Here is a 23,125-nt window from a genome sequence, read left to right as displayed (position 1 = left end):
TGTTGAGTTCCCAGCCTTGGTCACCCTGGAGCCATGTCTCCGTGATGCCAACCATATCGTATCCGTTAACTGCTATCTGCACAGTTAATTCGTCTACCTTATTCTGAATACTCGTCACATTGAGGCACAGAGCCTTCAGGCTTGCCTTTTTAACATACTTTGATCCTTTAGAATTTTGCTGCAAAGTGGCCCTTTTTGTTTTTTGCCTTGGGTTTTTCTGCCCTCCACTTTTACTCATCTCCTTTCTGTCTTTTGCTTCTGTCTCCATTTTGTTTCCCTCTGTCTCCCTGCATTGGTTCCCATCCCCTGCCATATTAGTTTAACTCCTTCCCAACAGCACCAGCAAACACTCCTCCTAGGACATTGGTTCCGGTCCTGCCTAGATGCAGACGGTCCGGTTTGTACTGGTCACCCGCCATCTGAGGCTTGGTGGGCCTGGTCACTGACCTGGTTCTAACCCTCTGCCAACATCTCTCTGACATTGGATGCTCAGAAAATGTACATGGTTGCCGTGGGGAATAGCAAATCGCTGATGGTCCCTATTACGTCTGGGAGGAATAGTGGACTTTTTCTTGGGGGGCTTCCCTGTGGCGGCAGAGCCTAGATAAGGATTTTATTAGGTGCGGGATCATAGGCATGAATGCATACCTCAACAATCCATGGATTACCATGTTCTTCCTCCAGCACAATGCTGTGAGAGTTCACCAATCATTTGAGTGGCCGCCTTTCTCCTTCGTGGCACAGATTGTAACTTTACAGCAGTAATGTGCATATCAAGGGCCAAACGTTTATTCATAGAATCATAGAAATTTACAGCACGGAAGGCAGCCATTAGGCCTATCATGTCTGCGCCGGCCGACAAAGAGCTATCCAGCCTAATCCCTCTTTCCAGCTCGTGGTCCGTAACCTTGTAGGTTATGGCACTTCAAGTGTACATGCAAGTACTTTTTAAATGTGGTGAGGGTTTCTGCTTCTACCACCCTTTCAGACAGTGAGTTCCAGACCCCCACCACACTCTGGGTGAAAAGATTTGCCCTCAAATCCCCTCTAAACCTCCTACCAATTATTTTAAATCTATGCCTTCTGGTTGTTAACCTCTCTGCTAAGGTAAATAAGTTCTTCCTATCAATCTACAAAGCCCCTCATAATTTTATACACCTCAATAAGGTCTCCCCTCAGCCTCCTCTGCTCGAAAGAAAACAAACCTAGCCTATTCTCTTTATAAAACTAACATACAAGGCTATTCGATAGCACGACCTGTCTGTACAGTTCTGCAGAGTAACACGGACCTCTGCACATAACTCATGGTGAAAGCTTTTTGGATCAACAGAAAAATGAACATTGATCCTCACAGATCACATCCGTGGCTTAGGGCTGTTAGCCATTTTATACAGAAGCAACCTTTAAAACTGATCTCCTTTCTATCTTGGCCTGTATCTCCGAGCTGACATCTAATGCACACTCAATTTGAATACCTGTATAATGCACACATTGTACAGACTCAGGTATCATCTCACCTTCTGAGGATATATGTGCTTTTTCTTATATGGTTGATTTATACCATTTACACAATGCATGTGTATTTATTGGGGAACACTGAACAATTGTGAGCTATCTGAGGAACGAAATCGAGCTAGAAAAAAGCTAGCAAGGAGATAGAGACAAACAGACAAGCAGAAAAGTGTGTAATTAACTTGCATTATGTTCAGGGATTATAAAAGTGAAACCCTTCAAGCCAAAAATGTAATTGCTCTGACACTATTGATTGTGGTTGTCCATTGAAACATAGAAACATAGAAACATAGAAAATAGGTGCAGGAGTAGGCCATTCGGCCCGTCGAGCCTGCACCACCATTCAATAAGATCATGGCTGATCATTCCTTCAGTAACCCTTTCCTGCTTTCTCTCCATACCCCTTGATCCCTTTAGCCGTAAGGACCATATCAAACTCCCTCTTGAATATATCCAATGAACTGGCATCAACAACTCTCTGCGGCAGGGAATTCCACAGGTTAACAACTCTCTGAGTGAAAAAGTTTCTCCTCATCTCAGTCCTAAATGGCCTGCCCCTTATCCTAAGACTGTGTCCCCTGGTTCTGGACTTCCCCACCATCGGGAACATTCTTCCTGCATCTAACCTGTCCAGTCCCGTCAGAATCTTATATATTTCTAGGAGATCCCCTCTCATCCTTCTAAACTCCAGTGTATAAAGGCCCAGTTGATCCAGTCTCTCCTCATATGTCTGTCCAGCCATCCCTGGAATCAGTCTGGTGAACCTTCGCTGCACTCCCTCAATAGCAAGAACATCCTTCCTCAGATTAGGAGACCAAAACTGAACACAATATTCCAGGTGGGGCCTCACCAAGGCCCTGTACAACTGCAGTAAGACTTCCCTGCTTCTATACTCAAATCCCCTTGCTATGAAGGCCAACATACCATTTGCCTTCTTCACCACATGTGTGAGCCCATGTGTAGTTGTTGAAAATAATGTGCAACGTGCAGAATTTGAGATGTTAAAAGTAAAACTGTTGTATGTTCCTTGACTATTATTGAATAACAATAATTAAGATAATGAGGGGGCTCGACAAGCTGGATGCAGAGAGGATATTTCCACTCATGGGGGAAATTAAAACTAGGGGACTTGGAGGTAAATTTTGGCCAGGAGTTGCTCCATTTCTTTTGGAGCAACTTGATTTTTCTGGAGTATCTTAAAATTCCCCATTTTGCATATTCAATTTGCGCCAGCGTAAGTGAGTTAGTTAGGATTTTTTTTGTTTCTTTTTTTTCTCAAAAGGGGGCGTTACCAGCCACCTTAGCCAGTTTTGGTCATTTAGGCCACTTTGGGCAGCTAATAGTTACTCCAAATCTACTTAGGCCAGCGTATGTGGCCACTTCAGAAAACCCTTGCGGAGAGTTAAGAAATCAGCGCAGGTAGGTACATCGGAGGCCAGCAGAACTTAATGACTTGACTAAAGAATGCGAATAGGATCAAACAGCTATACAGGACATCATATGACAAAGTTTGCAAAGTTAATTTACTGTACAACAAAAGCATTCATGGAAGCTTAAACTACAAAAATAAAAGAAGTAAAAGATAGTTGAATTAAATTGCTCTAATCTCATAACTAATTTAAACAACTATTTGTTTGCAATGATTATACTGGGCCAAAATTGAGCCCCTATTATCTAAATAAAGTCTACTTCAATAAATAAGATATTCTCTCAGTGTTCCTCCGTCACTTATGTGCTTCTTTCACAATAGCACCAGGTGAATAGGCTTGTCAAATGGTCACCACTATTCACAAGAGACAAAACATATTTACATAATTTTTTCAAAATATCCAAAAGTAGAGGAAAATGACAAGCCATTCAGAAAGTTCAAAAATTGCTACAACGCATAAAATTTCAAACCTGAGGTCGATCACACCGGGAGACCACTCAGCCAGGGATAGGGGCGGGCATCGGGTCCCACACACACAGCGGCTGCAGTACGCACACAGAGAGGCTGGGGGCGAGGAGCTACTGCACATGCGCGGACACTCCAATGCGCATGTGCAGACGTTCTGGCACTGTTTTCAGCGCAGGACGCTGGCTCCGCCCCCGACCTGACTGGCCACACTGCGCAACGACCAAGGAGAGGCCGGACAGCAGCCAAAGTGGGGAGCGATTTTTTTGGCGCACTTACCAACAGAGAAAAGCGGTGTATCTCCGGTAAGTGCGCCGAAAAAAGGGGTGGGCCAAATTTGAGCCCAGAGTCTTAGAATAAGGGGCCGTCCATTTAAAACTGAGATGAGGAGAAATTTCTTCTCTCAGAGAGTTCTAAATCTATGGAATTCTCTTCCCCAAGGAGCTGTGGCGGCTGGGTCATTGAATATATGTAAGGCGGAGATAGTCAGATTTTTGAACGATAATAAAGTAAAGGGTAATGGGGAGCAGATAGGGAAGTGGAGCTGAGTCCATGATCAGATCAGCCATGATCTTATTGAATGGCGGAGCAGGCTCGAGGGGCCAAATGGCCTACTCCTGCTCCTATTTCTTATGTTCTTATAAATTTACTAGCCTCTCCACTCCAGCACAACCACATATCATGATCACAGCGGCTAGCTGTTCAGTTATGGTAGCTTTTCTGTTGTACAATGTATATGTACATGGCTGACAACAAGATATGATGTGAGTTATGCATCACTAGGTGTGAGTGAAGCAATCTTTTTTCAATGTCTAGTGTACAATTAGCTGTCTGCTTTGACAGTGTTTGAAAAATATCCCACTTTACGCATTTTCAAAATTGATAGGTTGAGAACTTAATCCTTCACATTTAAAATTACAGGTTTGGACACCCAGACAAATAACCACTGACCTCAATCACTAACTTAAATGAGAATTGCTGTTGGAAACCAGAAACTTCTTAACAAAGAAGATAGCGCCACCTATGCCTAGAGAAAGGAGCTACTTGCACTGGATTCACTGGCTTCAACCCCAGCAGGGATTAATTAACATCAATGTATTTAAGTTTGACTTGGGATTTGGGAGACAGTTACTGAAATAAATACGCCGTTTCAACTATTTAATTTAGAAATTAAACATGTGCCAGTTCCCAGATCAAAATGTCCTTATTTTAGTAAATCAGCTCATCAGCAGCAACAAATAGGAACAGGAGTAGGCCATTCAGCCCCTCGAGCCTGTTCCGCCTTTTAATTAAATTATGGCTGGTTTGTATCATAACTCCACCTGTCCGCCTTGGTTCGGTAACCCTTATTACTCTTGTCTAACACAAATCTATCAATCTCAGTTTTGAAATTTTCAATTGACGCCCAGCTTCAGCAGCTTTTTGGGGGCGAGAGTTCCAGGGTTGCAATACCTTTCTGTGGGAAAAAGTGCTTCCTGACATTGCCCTGAATGGCTTAGCTCTAATTTTAAGGCTCCGCCACCTTGTTCTAGACTCCCCTCACTCGAGGAAATAGTTTCTCTCTATCTGCTCTATCAACTCCTTTAATCACGTTAACCACCTCAATTAGATCACCCCTTAATCTTCTATACTCAAGGGAATACAAGCCTAGTGTATGCAACAAGATGGTTTTAAATGTTGTGCCCCTGTGATGCAGGTAATTGACCGAGGGCTGGAGAAGACTCTCGTCTTAGAGGATGACAATAGGTTTGAGCCACATTTCCGAAGGAAGATAACAAAACTAATGGAAGATATCGAGGAGAACCAGCTGGACTGGGACCTGATGTGAGTCTGGTTGTATAACAGCTGATTAAAAAATACTTGAGATTGAAGACGTCTGTTTTATCACTATTTTCTAAATTAGATTTTTACCGAACCAGCAGAGCTGCTACACTGGACATGCAACCAGTAATCCACATTTCTTGTATGTCGCAGCTTGACGAGAATAGTTCTCACCTGATTTAAAAACAGAAAATGCTGAAAAAACACTCAGCAGGTCAGGCAGCATCTGCAGAGTGAGAAACAGAGTTAACCTTTCAGGTCGATGAACTGAAAGAAGTACAGAGCCCGGGAGAATGGGGGTGTAGAGAAGAGGAGGAGGAGGAGGAAAAAATAAAGAGAAAGGTCTGTGATAGGGTGGAGGGCAGGAGGGATTAAATGATTGGAAGAAGGGGTGGGGTCGGAAGAAAGTGAAAGGGAAGAATGATCTGGAGGGGCGTTGGTATCGAAGAGTTGTTGAAGCTTGCGTTCCTTGAATCCTGAAAGGAAGAAACAACGTTTTTATTAAAGCATTGGATGAAATGGAACTGCGGACCAGAACAATTCTGAAATAGAGTGAGTCGGTGCTGCTGAAATCTCACCTGTTCAGGACTCGAGTCCATGGGAGGTTTTGGTGTATGTGTGTGTCTGTGTTTCCTCTCCTGGGTTTAAATGGCCTACTGGAGACTGAAGCTATTTGTTTTACAACATATTTTGTTGCATGTATGTTAAATGTTAAGCACACAATGGCTGCTTGTAAAGAGGCATGTGTACTTTTCAATTACTGGCAGCATACATTATTATAAATTTGCAGCAAACTGCTTTAGACTGGGTGTTGGTGCACACCTTCTGCATGAGACTCCTCATATACTGCAACCTCAAATATAATAGCCTTATCGATGCTGCAGAAACTGCAAGGTGCTGTGTTTATAACACTACAGATCCCAAGGAAAGCATTACAATCGGGGTCGACTCAATTTATTGGCCTTGATCTCAAACTGCAGTGTTGTTTAAAAAAAACTGTTGTCCATCAAAGGATCAATATATATCTTTCTTGTGAACAGATAAATGTCAGAAATCATTTGTGCCTTATTTGGTTATTTCTTCCCAGTGACAAATCTTGTGTCCAGCAGTTCACAGCAAAAGTTTATAACATAGATATGAAAGTAATATTTGCCATGTTTGCTTTTTTTCATCAGTGGGTTAACTAAAAGCAGATGTTAAAATAATTCAGCATGTTCTGTTGTATCAATGTAAGGAATGGAAATTGTTCTAAGGTTCCAATGTCATGAGCTGGACAACTTAGCTCACCCGATAGATAGAACCTACTGTCGTATTTAAGAGTGGTGGGCAGTGATTTACTACCTCCCCATTCTCGCTGGAAAATGCGGGAGACGACAGCTCACTGGCCCACATGACCTGATTTTCAAGAGGGCTTTGAAATAGGCGTCCAAGACATTTGCCTGCACCAATATTTCGGTTGGTGTCCAACACCATTTGTAGGACCATGGGGCAATTTTCAAGTGCCAGCGGGCAGACGAGCACACAGTGACCCTCCATCCAGTAGCACTGGATGTAGAGCAGCCTGACCAGCCGTCCTTAAACATAGCAACATAGAAACATAGAAAATAGATGCAGGAGTAGACCATTCGGCCCTTTGAGCCTGCACCACCATTCAATATGATCATGGCTGATCATGCAACTTCAGTACCCCATTTCTGCTTTCTCTCCATACCCCTTGATCCCTTTAGCCGTAAGGGCCACATCTAACTCCCTTTTGAATATATCTAACGGATTGGCCTCAACAACTTTCTGTGATAGAGAATTCCACAGGTTCACAATTCTCTGAGTGAAGAAGTTTCTCCTCATTTTGGTCCTAAATGGCTTACCCCTTATCCTTAGACTGTGACCCCTGGTTCTGGACTTCCCCAACATCGGGAACATTCTTCCTGCATCTAATCTGACCCATAAAGGGGCCACTGGAGGCTGCTCTTAAAAACAGCAGGAAATGAAGGAGTGACACTGATTTTAGATGGGCTCGGAGGTGCATCTCTGAGTGTTGATTCAAATCCAGCTGAGGCTGGTGGGATAAATATCTGCTGCGCTGACTATAGTGGTCCGAAGGGAAATGAGTGTGGGCAGTTTCAGTTTAGCTCTTAGTCAGAATGGGCTCACAGCAGAAAATCTCCCCTGCAATGTGTGCACCTGTCAGTATGTGCACAGGTTTCTAGAGCTGTTGCGCACGCGGTGTCCACCGGTACGCTCGCGGCCTTCCGCAAGAGGTGGGCGCCATAGGGACTGGAGTGCATCATCACCCCCGGCAACCAAATTTTAATTTGACTTGATATGTTTTAAAGTTTAATTTGTTTTAATTGCCGGGTTTTAAACATAACATAAGAACATAAGAACATAAGAAATAGAAGCAGGAGTGGGCCATACGGCCCCTCCGCTATTCAATAAGATCATGGCTGATCTGATCATGGGCTCAGCTCCACTTCCCTGCCTGCTCCCCATAACCCCTTATCCCTTTATCGTTTTAGAAACTGTCTATTTCTGTCTTAAATTTATTTAATGTCCCAGCTTCCACAGCTCTCTGAGGCAGTGAATTCCACAAATTCACAACCCTCTGAGAGAAGAAATTTCTCCTCATCTCAGTTTTAAATGGACGGCCCCTTATTCTAAGATCATGCCCTCTAGTTCTAGTCCCCCCGACTAGTGGAAACATTCTCTCTGCATCCCCCTCATAATCTTATACATTTCGATAAGATCACCTCTCATTCTTCTGAATTCCAATGAGTAGAGGCCCAACATACTCAACCTTTCCTCATAAGTCAACACCCGCATCCCCGGAATCAACCTAGTGAACCTTCTCTGAACTGCCTCCAAAGCAAGCATTTACTTTCATAAATATGGAAACCAAAACTGCTTTTATACTCCATCCGCTTTGCAATAAAGGCCAAGATTCCATTGGCCTTCCTGATCACTTGCTGTATCTGCATACTATCCTTCTGTGTTTCATGCATAAGTACCCCCAGGTCCAGCTGTACTGTGGCACTTTGCAACATTTTTCCATTTAAATAATAACTTGCTCTTTGATTTTTTTTCTGCCAAATTGCATGACCTTACACTTTGCAACATTATACTCCATCTGCCAAATTTTTGCCCACTCACTTAGCCTGTCTCTGTCCTTTTGCAGCTTTTTTATGTCCTCTTCACACATTGCTTTTCCTCCCATCTTTGTATCGTCAGCAAACTTGGCTACGTTACACTCAGTCCCTTCTTCCAAGTCGTTAATATAGATTGTAAATAGTTGGGGTCCCAGCACTGATCCCTGCAGCACCCCACTCGTTACTGATTGCCAAGCAGAGTATGAACCTTTTATCCCGACTCTCTGTTTTCTGTTTGTTAGCCAATCTTCTATCCATGCTAATATATTACTCCCAACCGGTGAACTTTTATCTTGTGCAGTAACCTTTTGTGTGGCACCTTGTCAAATGCCTTCTGGAAGTCCAAATACACCACATCCACTGGTTCCCCTTTATCCATCCTGTTTGTTACATCCTCAAAGAATTCCAGCATGTAGGTATGCAGTTGTGAGCCAAAGGATAAACTGGTAATGTGTAGTGTGATTGTTAAACCTTTGTTACTAAACCAACTAGTTCTTAATAACAATATGTTGCTATGAATTCTGAAGCAAAGAACCCATGAAGCAAATACATTACATCCCCCTTAATTCAGCTCTAAATCGGGAATGTCACTGAGTGAGACCATAGGATGGCGCTGTAGATGTTGCCCTTCTGAATTGGAGCTGAAACTCTTTGGAGCTTTACTTTGCATCCAGCTGTGTTAGATCTGATCTGAGAGTGCTCAGCGCTGGCACTAGATGGAAATAATGGACAGTGCTCCATTCGTCTAACATCCCTCACCTTGACGAGTAAAAAAATTAAGTTACTTTTCACTTCAAAATGCCTGACTTCCTGGTCAGAGCTGCTATCTTCATGTCATTCCTGAGTTTCAAATAACAAGGCTCAGTTTGGGAAACCGGAAGTAGAAGCTGAGTAAGTGCAATGTCACGAATCAGAAATGACGTGACGATAGTCGCCCCAATTGGAAGACCAATCGCTGTCCGGTCAAAGCAAGTGGGTATGGGTGAACACTTAACATTAAGGCCTAACCTCGCGTATTCCTTTAAGTTAATCTTGCCACTATTATTTTGCATTATACCTTCATCCTAAATATTTTGTCCAATCACTCTTTAGAAGTATTTTTCTTTTAACTGAACAAGAGTGCTATCTACGCCCCACTCTGGGTTTAGGACCTGGAATATACGCAGGAGTACATTTAACCTGCTCCTTCCCTGCAAAGTCACCTATTTTGTCCATTCTTGCTTTTACTTCAGCTACATTGGTCGGAAGAGGATGCAAGTGCAACAGCCGGAAAAGTCTGTGCCTGGCATTATGAACCTAGTGGAAGCAGATTATTCCTACTGGACGCTGGCCTACATCATATCCCAGCAAGGGGCCAAAAAACTGCTGGCAGCTGAGCCGTTTGGAAAGATGTTGCCGGTGGATGAATTTCTACCAATCATGTACAATAAACATCCAGTGTAAGTAACTGACGGGTGTCTGGACGTGGTGACGAAGAGTGGGCATTGCTCAGCAATGCAGAGAGCAGCGGGGGACATTCTAACCTCTAACCGTTAATAGCATTGGTTGAGAAAAATAGTGTTAGAGATGCAAGTGTCCGATGATTACTACAATAGAGATGCTTCTTGATGGGTGCAGAGCAGATAGAGCCCACAATAGCAATAGGGTACTGGAATCTCATTGACGAGGCCTGAATCTAACTTTGATTGGACCTGTCAATCACCCTTGATTGATTGTTCACAGTAGGTAGGTTCACTCACTGTCAGACAGATTACTTGAAGGAACATTTTTTTCACCCGCGACTACTTCTTCTGAGGGGGGAAAAGGTGCTGTTAGCAAGAACGTATACATCCCTGTTACAAGCTCAAGTTGGCCTCAACGAGTCTGTCGGTAAATAAAGCTTAAATCCCTTCCTACCACTACTAGATTGCCAGGGATTCGAACACATAACCCTCAGCATAGTGTTACGTATGGAAGAACTCCACAAGACTGAGTACTGTGAACTAAAACTGAAGTGACCTTAGTCTCTTTAATACAACTCCAGAATGCCTAAGCAGCATGGCAGACAGCCTTTTATACTCCCTTGCATGAGGTTCACAGGTGCCCCGTGGGCCTCCAACAGTTGTGCCCTCTGATAGCAAGTCTTACACAGTTACAATGTTTACATACATAACATCACTCCCCCTGCAAAGTCTTTGATACAAATTATTTACAAGTTGAGATGATTTGGGGCCCTACGCTCCCTGGTTGATCGTCTGAGTTCAAACTTTGGCATGGTTGAGTTGCTCGCACCATTGCTGCACTGCGGCACGGCTGGTCTGACAGGACTGTTGGGAATGGTGGGTTCATCCTCTTGATTGACAGCGAGGTCGATTGCTGGTTGGTGGATCGATGATGGTGATGTCCTCTTCAGGTTGTTCCTGATTGTCGGTGAACCGCAGTTTGGTCTGATCCAACTGTTTTCTGCACGTTTGTCCATTCAATAGTTTGACTATAAACACTCTATGCCCCTCCTTGGCCAAGACAGTGCCAGCAATCCATTTAGGACCATGACCGTAATTCAGGACAAACACAGGGCCGTTAACATAAATGTCACGCGATACAGCCACGCGATCGTGGTACATGTTTTGCCGGTGACACCGGGTTTCCACATGATCGTTTAGATCTGGGTGGACTGGGGAGAGCCTGGTTTTGAGTGCTCTCTTCGTTAACAATTCTGCAGGGGGAACCCCAGTGAGCGAGTGGGGTTGCGTCCGGTAGCGGAGCAGAACCCGAGATAAGTGGGTCTGCAAGGAGCCTTCCGTCACGCGTTTCAAGCTCTACTTGATAGTTTGGACTGCTCGTTTCACTTGACCTTTGGATACGGGCTTAAATGGGGCAGACCTGACATGCTTGATGCCATTGCGGGTCATAAACTCGTTGAATTCCAAGCTGGTGAAACACGATCCATTGTCACTGACAAGGACGTCAGGCAAGCCGAACATAGCCTGGAGGCTTTCAATGGTGGCAGTAGATGTGTGGATGACATGATTATGCATTCAATCCATTTAGAGTAAGCATCCACTGCAACTAAAAACATCTTTCCGAGAAAGGGGCCAGTAAAATCTACGTGGACCCTGGACCACGGTTTGGAGGGCCATGACCACAGACTCAATGGAGCCTCCCTTGGTACATTGCTCAGTTGTGAGCACATGTTGCACTGGTGTACGCATGACTCTAAGTCCGAGTCAATGCCGGGCCACCAAATATGCGACCTGGCTATAGCCTTCATCATGACTATGCCTGAGTGGGTATTGTGTAGGTCGCGTATAAACGTTTCCCTGCCTTTTTTTGGCAAAACCACACGATTACCCCATAAGAGACAATCCAGCTGGATGGACATTTCATCTTTGCGTCGGTGAAACGGCTTAATTTCATCTTGCATTTCCCCGGGAACGGCCGACCAGCTCCCATTGAGGACGCGACTTTTTACAAGTGGTAGCACAGGACCCTGGCTGGTCCAGGTCCTGATCTAGCGAGCAGTGACAGGTGACCCCTCGCTCTCCAAAGCATCCATGACCAAAAGCAAGTCTGCGGGCTGCTCCATTTCCACCACGGTAGTGGGCAATGGTAGCCGACTGAGGGCATCAGCACAGTTCTCCGTGCCTGGTCTGTGGCGAATAACATAGTCATAGGCGGACAATGTTAGCGCCCATCTTTGGATGCGGGACGAAGCATTGGTGTTTATACCTTTGCTTTCTGAAAACAACGAAATGAGCGGTTTGTGGTCAGTTTTAAGCTCAAACCGAGATCCAAATAGGTATTGGTGCATTTTCTTAACCCCATATACACATGCTAACGCCACTTTCTCTACCATACTGTAGGCTCTTTCAGCCTTAGACAGACTTCTAAACGTGTATGCAACCAGTTGAAGTTTGCCCGATACATTGGTTTGCTGTAACACACAGCCGACCCCGTACAAAGATGCATCACAATCTAGCACTAATCGTTTACACGGGTCACACAGTACAAGTAACTTATTAGTACAAAGAAGATTTCTGGCCTTCTCAAAGGCTGTCTCTTGAGATTTACCCCAAACCCAGTCGTCACCCTTATGTGCAACTGTTCCAGCTAAGTGCTTAACCCGGGTAGAAAGTTACCAAAATAGTTGAGGAGTCCCAGGAATGAATGCAGCTCCATCACATTCTGTGGTCTGGGTGCACTCTTGATGGCCTCTGTCTTTGAGTCCGTGGGTCTGATACCATCTGCCGCAATCTTTCTCCCAAAATATTCGACCTCTGGTGCCAGGAAAACACACGGAGCATTTCAGCCTGAGTCCCACTCTGTCCAGTCGACTTAGAACCGCTTCCAGATTGTGCAGGTGTTCGGTGGTGTCACGACTGGTGATCAGGATGTCGTCTTGAAACAGTGATCAGGATGTCGTCTTGGTGCGCGGAACCAATTTCAGCAAACTCTCCATGTTCCTCTGGAAGGTGGCAGCAGCCGAACAAATCCCAAAAGGGCACCTGTGGTATTTGAATAGTCCTCTGTGCGAGTTGATGCACATCAATCTTTTCGAAGATTCAGCCAGCCCCTGTATCACATAGGCGGAGGTTAGGTCCAACTTGGTGAATGACCTCTCCCCTGCTAATGTTGCGAACAGGTCATCCGCCTTGGGTAGCGGGTACTGGTCCTGTAATGAGACTCCGTTACCTTGAAGTCTCCGCAGATTCTGACCATGCCATCACTTTTCAACACCGGAAAAATTGGACTGGCCCACTCGTTGAACTCGACTGGCGATATGATTCACCCTCGTTGAAGTCTGTCCAGTTCGATTTCGACTTTCTCCCTCATCATATATTGAACCGCTCAATCCTTGTGATGAACGGGCCTTGCATCGGGGACTAGATGGATCTGCATCTTGGCTCCTGTGAAGTTGCCGATGCCTGGTTCAAATAGCGATGGAAACTTGCTCAGCACTTGGGCGCACGAGGCATCATCCACTGAAGATAGTGCTTTGCTGTCATCCCAGTTCCATCGAATCTTTCCCAGCCAGCTTCTGCCGAATAGCGTTGGGCCATCGCCTGGTGCAATCCACGGTGATAAATCATGCACAGCTCCATCGTACGATACCTTAACTGCCGCAATGCCAATGACTGGTATGAGCTCTTTGGTGTAGATGTGCAGCTTTGTCTGAATCAGGCTCAGTTTGGGCCTTTGTGCCTCAGTTTCTCAAAAACCTTCTGGCTCATAATTGACTGACTCGCCCCCATGTCCAATGCCATTGATACCGGAATACCGTTCAATTTGACTTTCAGCATAATAGGAGGGCTCTTGGTGGTGAAGGTGTGAACCCCATACACTTCTTCCTCGGGTTGAGTTGCCTCTCTTGATTGTCTGCGTGATCCGCGCCGGATCGATCATTCTCTGCCGACTCTGCCACGTGGTAAGTCGCAGTACTCTTGCATATTCGCTGGAGGTACCCCATTGTTTCGCAGCCTTTGGACACATAGTGCTTGAATCGACATTGATGGGCTCGATGATTACCCCACAGCACCAACATGGTACTGATGGATTTGCATTCACGCCCAATGGCAGACTCTGAGTCCTCCTCGGTCTTGCAGCTGCAGATGTGCAGACCCTGCCATATGCAGTTGTGCCTGCTAGCAACGTTTTTTTATGCACAGTACTTGCCGGTGACCTTCGATGCTGGGAAGATATCTGTCTGGTATTATCGCTCGTGGATATGAATGCCTAGGCTATCGTGATGGCCTTGCTCAGGTCTAGGGATTCGGCGGACAGCATCTTGTAAAGAATGATCTCGTGATCGATGCCAAGCACAAAAAAGTCCTGCAGCATTTCCCCCAAAAATCCAGCAAATTCGCAAGTTCCCGTAAGGCATCTCAGATCGGCGACATAACTCGCCCGTGTCCTGGCCCTCGGAGTAGTGGTGCGTGTAGAAGCTATACCTGGCCCTTAAGATGCTCTCCTTCGGCTTGAGGTGTTACCGAACCAGCGAACACAACTCTGTATATGTCTTCTCCGTTGGTTTCTCCGCTGCTAGCAGATTTTTGATGAGGCCGTATATTGTGGACCCACACAAGGTGAGGAGAATCGCCCTGCGCTTGATCACTATGTCGTCTCCAATCAGCTCGTTGGGCAAGAAGTACTGGCCGAGACGCTCAACGAAGACTTCCCAATCATCACCCTCTACAAATTTCTCTAAAATACCAACGGCAGCCATGACCACATGAAAGTTCGTAATCTGTTACTTGTCGCCAATTGTTAAGTATGGAAGAACTCCACAAGACTGAGCACTATGAGCTAAAACTGATGTGAACTTAGTCTCTTGAATACAACTCCATAGTGCCTAAGCAGCATGGCAGACAACCTTTTATACTCCCTTGCATGAGGTGTGCAGGTGACCCTTGGACCTCCAACAGTTGCGCCCTCTGGTGGCAAGTCTTACACAGTTACAATGTTTATATACATAAAACAGACTGTCGTAGACTTGACATATATTCACACAGAGGGTAGTGGCTATCTGGAACTCTCTCCCCCAAAAAGCTGTTGAGGCTGGGGGTCAGTTGTAAATATCGAAACTGAGGTTGATGGATTTTTGTTAGGCAAGGATATTAAAGGTTACAGAACCAAGACGGGTGGATGGAGTTGGGCTACAGATCAGTTGAGATCTAATTGAAAGGCGGAATAGGCTCGAGGGGCTGAATGGCGTACTTCTGTTCCTATGTTCCAGCTCATATTCTCAAGTAGAGCTCCTGCTATTTCTAGTATGGCAACCCCAGTGGCTCAGTGAGTAAACACCACCATGTGGTGCGGCACCGAACCATATACATTGAGCAAGTCTTAGGTTTAATAGAATCATAGAAATTTAAGTACGGAAGGAGGCCATTTCGGCCCATCATGTCCACGCCGGCCGACCAAGAGTTATCCAGCCTAATGCTACTTTCCAGCTCTTGGTCCGTAGTCCTGTACATTACCGCACTTTGGGCCCAAAATTGTCAAGGAGTTGCTCTGTTTTTTTTGGAGCAACTTGATTTTTCTGGAGTATCTTAAAAATCCCCATTTTGCACATTCAAATTGAGCCAGTGTAAGTGAGTTAGTTAGGATTTTTTTTAGTTTAGTTTAGTTTAGTTTTGTTCAAAAGAGGGCGTTACCAGCCAACTATGCCCGTTTTGACCACTTAAGCCACTTTGGACAGCTAATAGTTGCTCCAAACTAACTTAGGCCAGCGTATGTGGCCACTTGTGGCTGCACAGAAAACCCTTGCGGAGAGTTAAGAAACTAGTGCAGGTAACCAGAGATGGGGAGGGGAAGGGAAGCGAAGAGGACCTTGCAAAGCACTAAACACCTTCACAACAATATTCAAGAAGCATAAAAACCATCAATAATAAATAAAAAAATAAAACTTAAGTCCTACCTTCCTAACGCGGCCTGGGAAGTCAGCTGGCCGCCTCCGACTCTCCCTCTGACTCTCTCTCCGACTCCGACTCTCCCTCCGACTCTCTCTCTCTGACTGCCTGGCGCGCATCGTGAGGCCTCTCAGCCTGAGATAGGGGCGGGACGCATTGAGTCCCTCACTGCAGCACAGCAGGGGGCAGGAGCTACATGCCCATGTGCAAAACCTCCAGTGCGCATGTGTTAAGTTGCCGGCACTGTTTACCGTGCAGGGCCCTAGCTCCGCCCCCTAATGGACAAACCACACTACGCCAAGCCATGGGAGAGGCCACAGAGCGGCCAGTTTCCGGGGAGATCTTTTCAGTGCCGTTTTCACCCGCATCTCCGATAAGTGTGCCGAAAAAACAGGTGGGCCAAATATGGGTCCTTTAAGTGCACATCCAAGTATTCTTTAAATATGGTGAGGCTCTCTGCCTCTACCACTCTTTCAGGCAATGAGTTCTAGACCCCCACCATCCTCTGGGTGAATAAATTTCCCCTCATATCTCCTCTAAACCTCCCCCCAATGCCCCCTGGTTGTTGACCCCTCCCCCAAGAGGAACAGGTCCTTCCTATTCACTCTATCTAGGCCCCTCATAATATTATACACCTCAATCAGGTCTCCCCTCAGCCTCCTCTGTTCCAAAGAAAACAAACCCAGCCTATCCAATCTTTCCTCATAACCAAAATTCTCCAGTCCAAGCAACATTCTTGTAAATCTCCTCTGCAGCCTTTCCAGTGCAATCACATCTTTCCTGTAATGTGGTGACCAGAACTGCACACAGTACTCCAGCTGTGGCCTAACCAGTGTTTTATACAGTTCAAGCATAACCTCTCTGAGGGTTGTAAATCTGTGGAATTCTCTGCCCCAGAGAACTGTGGAGGCTGGGTCATTAAATATATTTAAGGCTGAGATAAGGGAATAAAGGGTTTTGGGGAGTGGGCAGGGAAGTGGAGCTGAGTCCATGATCAGATCAGCCATGATCTTATTGAATAGCGGAGCAGGCTCGAGGGGTCAAATGGCCTTCTCCTGCTCCTATTTCTTATGTTCCTTGCTCTTTTATTCCATGCCTCGACTAATAGAGGCAAGTATTCCATATGCCTTCTTAACCATCTTATCTACCTGGTCTGCTACCTTCAGGGATCTGAGGACATGCACTCCAAGGTCCCTTTGTTCCTCTACACTTTTCAGGGTCCTGCCATTTAATGTGTATTCCCTTGCCTTGTTAGATCTCCCCAAATGCATTACCACACACTTATCTGAATTGAATTCCATTTGCCACTGTTCTGCCCACTGACCAGTTCATTGATTGTTTAATTGCTGGTTTGTGCTGAGTCAGGTAATCTTCGCTTTGGATAACACTGGGAGGTCAGAGTTGGCCTCAGCATCCTCAAGCTAAGGAGGTGCACAATCAGTCAAGGCTCCTGTTGCCGATGGCGATTGAGCGATCTATTACCAGCAGGGTGAGCTTGTCGATGCTGGGTGAGGAGACTTGGTACTCACTGTCCCTGCTCAGAAGGGAAGAAGAACCACTTCGAGGGAGATGCTAGAGTATTCCTGGTGGCTCTGGTACTGCACCCTACCAGAAATAACTGACTTCAGGAGAATAGGCAGAAAATCAAAGAAGGAAATAAAAGTACTGATTCAAAGAGTGGCGTTTTCAGGAGGTGAAGGGCTGGAAATTGCAGTGCTCATGGACAGGAAATCATGCTCACAATTCCTAAACTCTGCTCTCCGTGATTGCTGCTCCTTGCCGGAAGTGCCTAATCCTGGAATCAATGTTCCCACCCAAATAAACTGCAAAGGGTTGAATCCGTGCTCCTGCTGCACCCTGCAGACCCATAGGCTGTTGGGAGAGTGAAACTTCCTGGGCAGTGAAGATTGGCTCGTCCAGAGTTATAAGAAAATAAGTCTAATCAGAGGCATTCTCATAAAACAAGTGGAACTGCTCCAGGATAAATACTCAAAGAATGTTACATTACTTTGAATTTACAGCACAATAACAAGCTATTGGGCCCAATTGGTCTATGCCTTGTTTATGCTCCACACGAGCCTCCTCCCACCCTTGTTAATCTATATCAGTATATCCTTGTGTTGCTTTCTCACTCATGTACTTATCTAAAGTGGGTTAAACTAGATGTGGGAAACTATAAAGTACTGTATCAAACTTATAGCTTAACCAGTTAAACTAATTAATATAACTATAAATAATCATTGAATAAAGACTTTAATTAAATTAATAAAATAAGGTTAGACTAAGATATGGTAGAGCAGATTGTGTGTCTAGACTGCAGTATGAGGGAGTTTGTGGGCAGCGAGACTGTCCCGAACAAACATGTCTGCAGGAGATGTCTCCATCTCGAATCTCTCCGGCTCAGAGTCATTGAGCTGGAGTGCGAGTTGGAGACACTCCGACACATAAGAGAGAGGGGGGAGGAATTTCTGGACAGTTTTATCCAGAATATAGTCACACCCCAGAGGAAAGCACAGGTTCAGGAAGGGGAGGGTGTGACTGTCAGGGATCTGGGTAGCGGGGATTTAGGAGAGGTTGAGAAGGAGGTCTCACAGGCACTGGTCCTGTCCAACAGGTGCAATGTACTCGCTGCCTGTGAGGTCAAGGAGAAAGACTGCAGGGAGGGTAGCCACATTGTTGTTTGTGGGACCTTGCTGTGCACAACTTGGCTGCCGCATTTCCTACAATACAACAGTGACGACACTTCAAAAGTACTTCATTGGCTGTAAAGTGCTTTGGGACATCCAGAGGTTGTGAAAGTCACTATATAAATGCAAGTTCTTTCTTTTTTACTTTCGGACAGAGTAGAGGGAACTTTGCCCTGTATGTAACCAGTGCTCCATCTGACCTGAATGTGCTTTCCCTTTGTGCATTTTCATATGAAGTTTATTCCATTAATTTAATAGCTTGGACAGCAAATGAGCCTAGTGTTATGAAGCTAAGAGGCTTCTACTGACGTTGATGAGACCTCAAGCCCTATGAGGTAGATTTATGTCAGTCAGTAATGGAAAATGTAGCATATAAAATATAATTTTGGTAAGAACATAAGAATTAGAAGCAGGAGTAGGCCATTTGGCCCTTCGAGCCTGCTCCGCCATTCAATATGATCATGGCTGATCCGATCTTGGCCTCATAACTCCTGATTTCCTTGTCATTCAAAAATCGGTCTCTCTCCACGTTAAATATATTTAATGGCCCAGCCACCATGAAGGTCTGAGAGAAGAAATTCTCCTCTTTTCCATTTTAAATGGGCGACCCCTTATTCTGAAACTATGCCCCCTAATTCTAGATTCCCACGAGGGGAAACATCCTTTCTACATCTACCCTGTCGAGCCCCCTCAGAATCTTGTGTTTCAATAAGATCACCTCTAATTCTTCTAAACCCCAATGAGTACAGGCCCAACCTGCTCAACCTTTGTTCATAAGACAACCCCTTCACCCCAGGAATCAACCTGGTGAACCTTCTCTGAACTGCTTCCAATGCAAGTATATCCCTCCTGAAATAAGGTGACCAAAACTGTACGCAGTACTCCAGGTGTATAATAATCATGATTATTCATTACATTTTTTAACAGAGAGGATTATATGATGTTCTACGACCCTCGCGATTTGAAAGCCTTTTCAGCGGAGCCACTGCTGATTTACCCGACGCACTACACTGGAGAACCAGGCTATCTCAGTGACACTGAAACCTCTGTAATCTGGGACAATGATGACATATCAACAGACTGGAACCGCAAATTATCCAGCAAAACCAATGAGCAGGGAGACATCGGGACCGAAGCTCAGAACACAGAGGCACTGCAGCCCCAAGCCCCCATCGACACAGCCTCTCGGGATGAATTATGACGCGGCTCTGCACTATCCGGCTCTGATCCGTGATCAGAGCCAACGCCTCTCTGTCAAGCTGAAGTAGTTTGGGTAACATGTCTGCTGGAAGGCAACTACAAAAATCTCTTGGGATAATGTGATGTAGAATTGATTGAAAGCTGTAGTATCACTCTTCGTTGGGCGACTTGCACTCTTTTAAACGGTGGTACGACAGCAGCTGATCCTGGTGACCAATGATTAATTATTGTCATTTCGAAGGTGATTCCTTTTTTTCCCATTTTCCCTCTCTCTGCATTGGCTTTCACCTGTTGCGTGATGCCCACTACCTTTACTAGAAAGAGCTGACGGGTGTGGAATCTCCTCAGCATTATCCAAAGGGTAGCACGTGTTTCTGCCACTGCGCCATATCACATTGATATGTGCGACACTCTATGGTCGCACACTGGCCTGGGATACGGGCAGTGCTCACGACAGAACAGCTAATTGTTCAACCCCAAACTATTGAGGGCTAAATTTTCAAACTGCTGTTGTCACCAAGGGCATTTTTTTAGTGCCGCAAATCAATATTCAGAATAATTCTTAATGTTTCTGCTGGTACGGAATTACTGTAAATGCTACTGTTTTTCCAGATTTGTTACTTTAGATAATGATGTGTGTGAGTGGTTTGTTCCTATTTATTTTTCTGTTCTTCAGTGGAAATAGTTGCTTGTGATTCTTGCCCTAATGGGTAGAGGTCAGTCATTCACAAGTGCCCCTACCCCCTCCCCCCTCCGCAGGGACGTTAGTGCTGGTTTTCTTCTGAGGGCCATACAAGAGTTGTCAAGTTCACGGTAGGCCCCAAGCTAATGTTGACAGTCAAGTGCCACCCCTCCATACTGATACAATGTGGGAATCCTTTGCTAACGGGATAATCAAAATTGTGCTACTCCAGTGTTGATATTATTGGAACCAAATCTCGCCCTCCGAGTTTGAAATGGTTTAACCCATTCACAAGCCAGTTCTGTTCATACAGATGCTCTTGGAACATTGCATTAATCTGGCTGTTGGGAGATAATGACCAAAAGTTGTTGATCTCTGTTGATTGCTGTTCATTATTTGCCTGAAATGGTACAGAACGGTATCCATTTCATTCACAAAATAACGAAACCTTGTGATGTCAGGAGAATCTTATGGTTCAAACAGAAATCCAGCTTAATGCTGTCTGGATGGGAGTGAAAACTTAAATTTGGGTTCATAGAGAAAGGGCTAAGATTTGCATTGGCTCACTGCCCCCTTGTGCATTGAATTTAAAATCACCCTTATCTTCAAATTCTTCCATGACCTTGCCCCATGTAGCCTCGGTAACCTCCTTATGTCCCATCTGTGCTCTTTAGTCCATTGACTGTGCATCATGGTTTCCTTTCATCCATGTTAATGGCAGAGCCATCTTCGGTGTACTCACTGGTACTCTGTCCCTAACACCATCTGCCTCTCTCTTTTTGTCTCTTTCAAAGCCTTCTTAAAAGCCATCTCTGCAACCAAGCTTTTTGTCATCTCTCTTAATTCTCCCCAATATGGGACAGCAGTTTTCCACGATTTGGCATTTGGCACATTCTTCTATGTTAAAGACGGCATATAACTGTGAGTTTTTGATGTTCAGTTTAGCATATTTAATTAATCCTAATCGGAGTAAGTCTGCCAAACCTCTCAGCAAACCGAAGCAGGAAGCAGTATCAAAGTCACACTGTGCATACAGCCCACATAAAACATTGCTTCTCATTAACCTTTCAAATGCACCGATCCATTCCAAATAATGCACCACCATTTTTACTGACAAAACTGGCTGTTTCTGCACTTCTAGCAGTTTCGTTGAACTCGTCCCAGGCAAAGGTTTTGAGTTTCAAAGTCCGTTCAAGACGTTATGGGTAAATTTGATCAGTTTGCCCTCTTTATATACTAGGATGTTTCCGCCAGATCCACACCAATGGAGTTTCAATTTGACATGGCCAACCTTCCCCTGAGCGAGCGACACCACTTCTGATGAGACCTATTCAATGTGGTGATCTGACAGCAGAGTAAATGTATGACGCAGACTGAGCTGACATAACACCCAAGAGTCCATTGCATGTCATTGGTATCAGAGAGTCATGATGCACATTAAAAGCTCCCAATATCTACCTTCAAGTTATACTCACTTGTGTATTCTAATTTGATTTGACTGTATACATGCGGCATGTAGGTTACATGTGACACCATGCAAATGCACATGCATGTGCAATCATTCTCTGAATTTAAGCCCATTGTCTGTGATACCTATGCCCCGGCCAGCTTGAGTAGAGCGATATTTAATGTGCCTTCATTTCAATGGTCGCATAAATAGAATAACAGCAAAAGTTCCCAAAGGGGAATTGTCATTCTCTCATATTTTATAATGTTCGACACCTAAGAGGAAACGCAGGCTTTCTGTTTCTAGGCCTTTGCCTCCACCACTCTATTTGACCACCAAAAGGTGTGCATACATTTTTGTTTTCTGTTTTCTTTCCTTGCTCTCGAGTATCCATTCATCACGCCATCCCTTCACCAGCCCGGCTAACATCAGGACCCCGGACATGTCAAAGCACAGCCACTCAGCCTTTAATGGGCATTAAAATTACAAATCTCCTTAATGCTGTTCAATGTTATGTGTTTCCCTGTTTACAGACCATGTCCAGTGTCTGGCAAGACCCAAATGAGACAGCAATGCCTCACCCCCCGCTCCCCCCCGCCCCCCCCATCAATAAGAAACAAAACAGAGAATGTTGCCCTCTCAACATAGTATATGAGGTCCAGAGACACTTCAACAACAACAACAGCTTGCACTTAGATAGTGCCTTTAACGTAGTAAATCATCCCTGAGTTACTTTGGCTATAATTAAAAATAAAGAAGATAAAACCTTCTTCTGGAGAAGGAAAGAATAGGAAAGCATTTGTCCGAATACACTGAGCACCATTTATACCTTTCTACGTATAATTGTAATGGATGGAAGAGGGTTTGGTTAGCAAGGTTAATGTTTTGATAATTTCAGGCAGTTTGCTCCTTTCACACAAATAGGAACATTACATGAAAGATCAAAGAGGGACCTTCAGCATCTTAAAAATTAAATAATTAGAAAAGCTAAGATTGGCATGGACATCCTAATGTTTTGTTCTTTCCATTTTTTAAAAAGTTTTTACAGTAAAAACTGATGATACCATTGGTATTACTAACTTAAATGAGTTACAGGGCACAAATATAACAGATAAATTATCGTTGGTGGAAATTTTGATTCGGGGAATGATTCAACCTCAACTATATACATTAATTTGACTCTCTCATAAATTTTAGCTCAGTGACCATCCATACCTGTACCTACAGAGAAACCATCGATGTTCAGTTTAATAACAAAATTATTCAAATCATTCACTGAAGTGGATGAAACAAAATGAATTATGTTAATATTAATCATAATTCTTCATTGCTGCCTATTTTTTATAAAAGG

General features: G+C 44.6%; 1 protein-coding gene across 3 annotated transcripts in view; it reads left to right on the top strand.

The window, feature by feature from the left end:
* Window positions 1-19,906, top strand: part of LOC139268740 (procollagen galactosyltransferase 2-like) — a 213,694-nt gene extending 193,788 nt beyond the window's left edge. For 2 of the 3 annotated variants that reach the window (XM_070887390.1, XM_070887392.1), the window contains 3 exons: window positions 5,103-5,230; window positions 9,603-9,809; window positions 19,373-19,906. In XM_070887390.1, the coding sequence (XP_070743491.1) occupies window positions 5,103-5,230; window positions 9,603-9,809; window positions 19,373-19,646 (609 nt within the window). In that variant the 3' untranslated portion in view covers window positions 19,647-19,906. The remainder of the gene's footprint in view (window positions 1-5,102; window positions 5,231-9,602; window positions 9,810-19,372) is intronic. The other variant, XM_070887391.1, reaches the window with a different exon arrangement.
* Window positions 19,907-23,125: the final 3,219 nt, after the last annotated feature.

Source organism: Pristiophorus japonicus, chromosome 8 (assembly GCF_044704955.1).
Source record: "Pristiophorus japonicus isolate sPriJap1 chromosome 8, sPriJap1.hap1, whole genome shotgun sequence".
NCBI lineage: Eukaryota > Metazoa > Chordata > Chondrichthyes > Pristiophoridae > Pristiophorus > Pristiophorus japonicus.
Note: the sequence above shows the minus strand (reverse complement) of the source record. Positions and strands in the feature narration are given on the sequence as shown.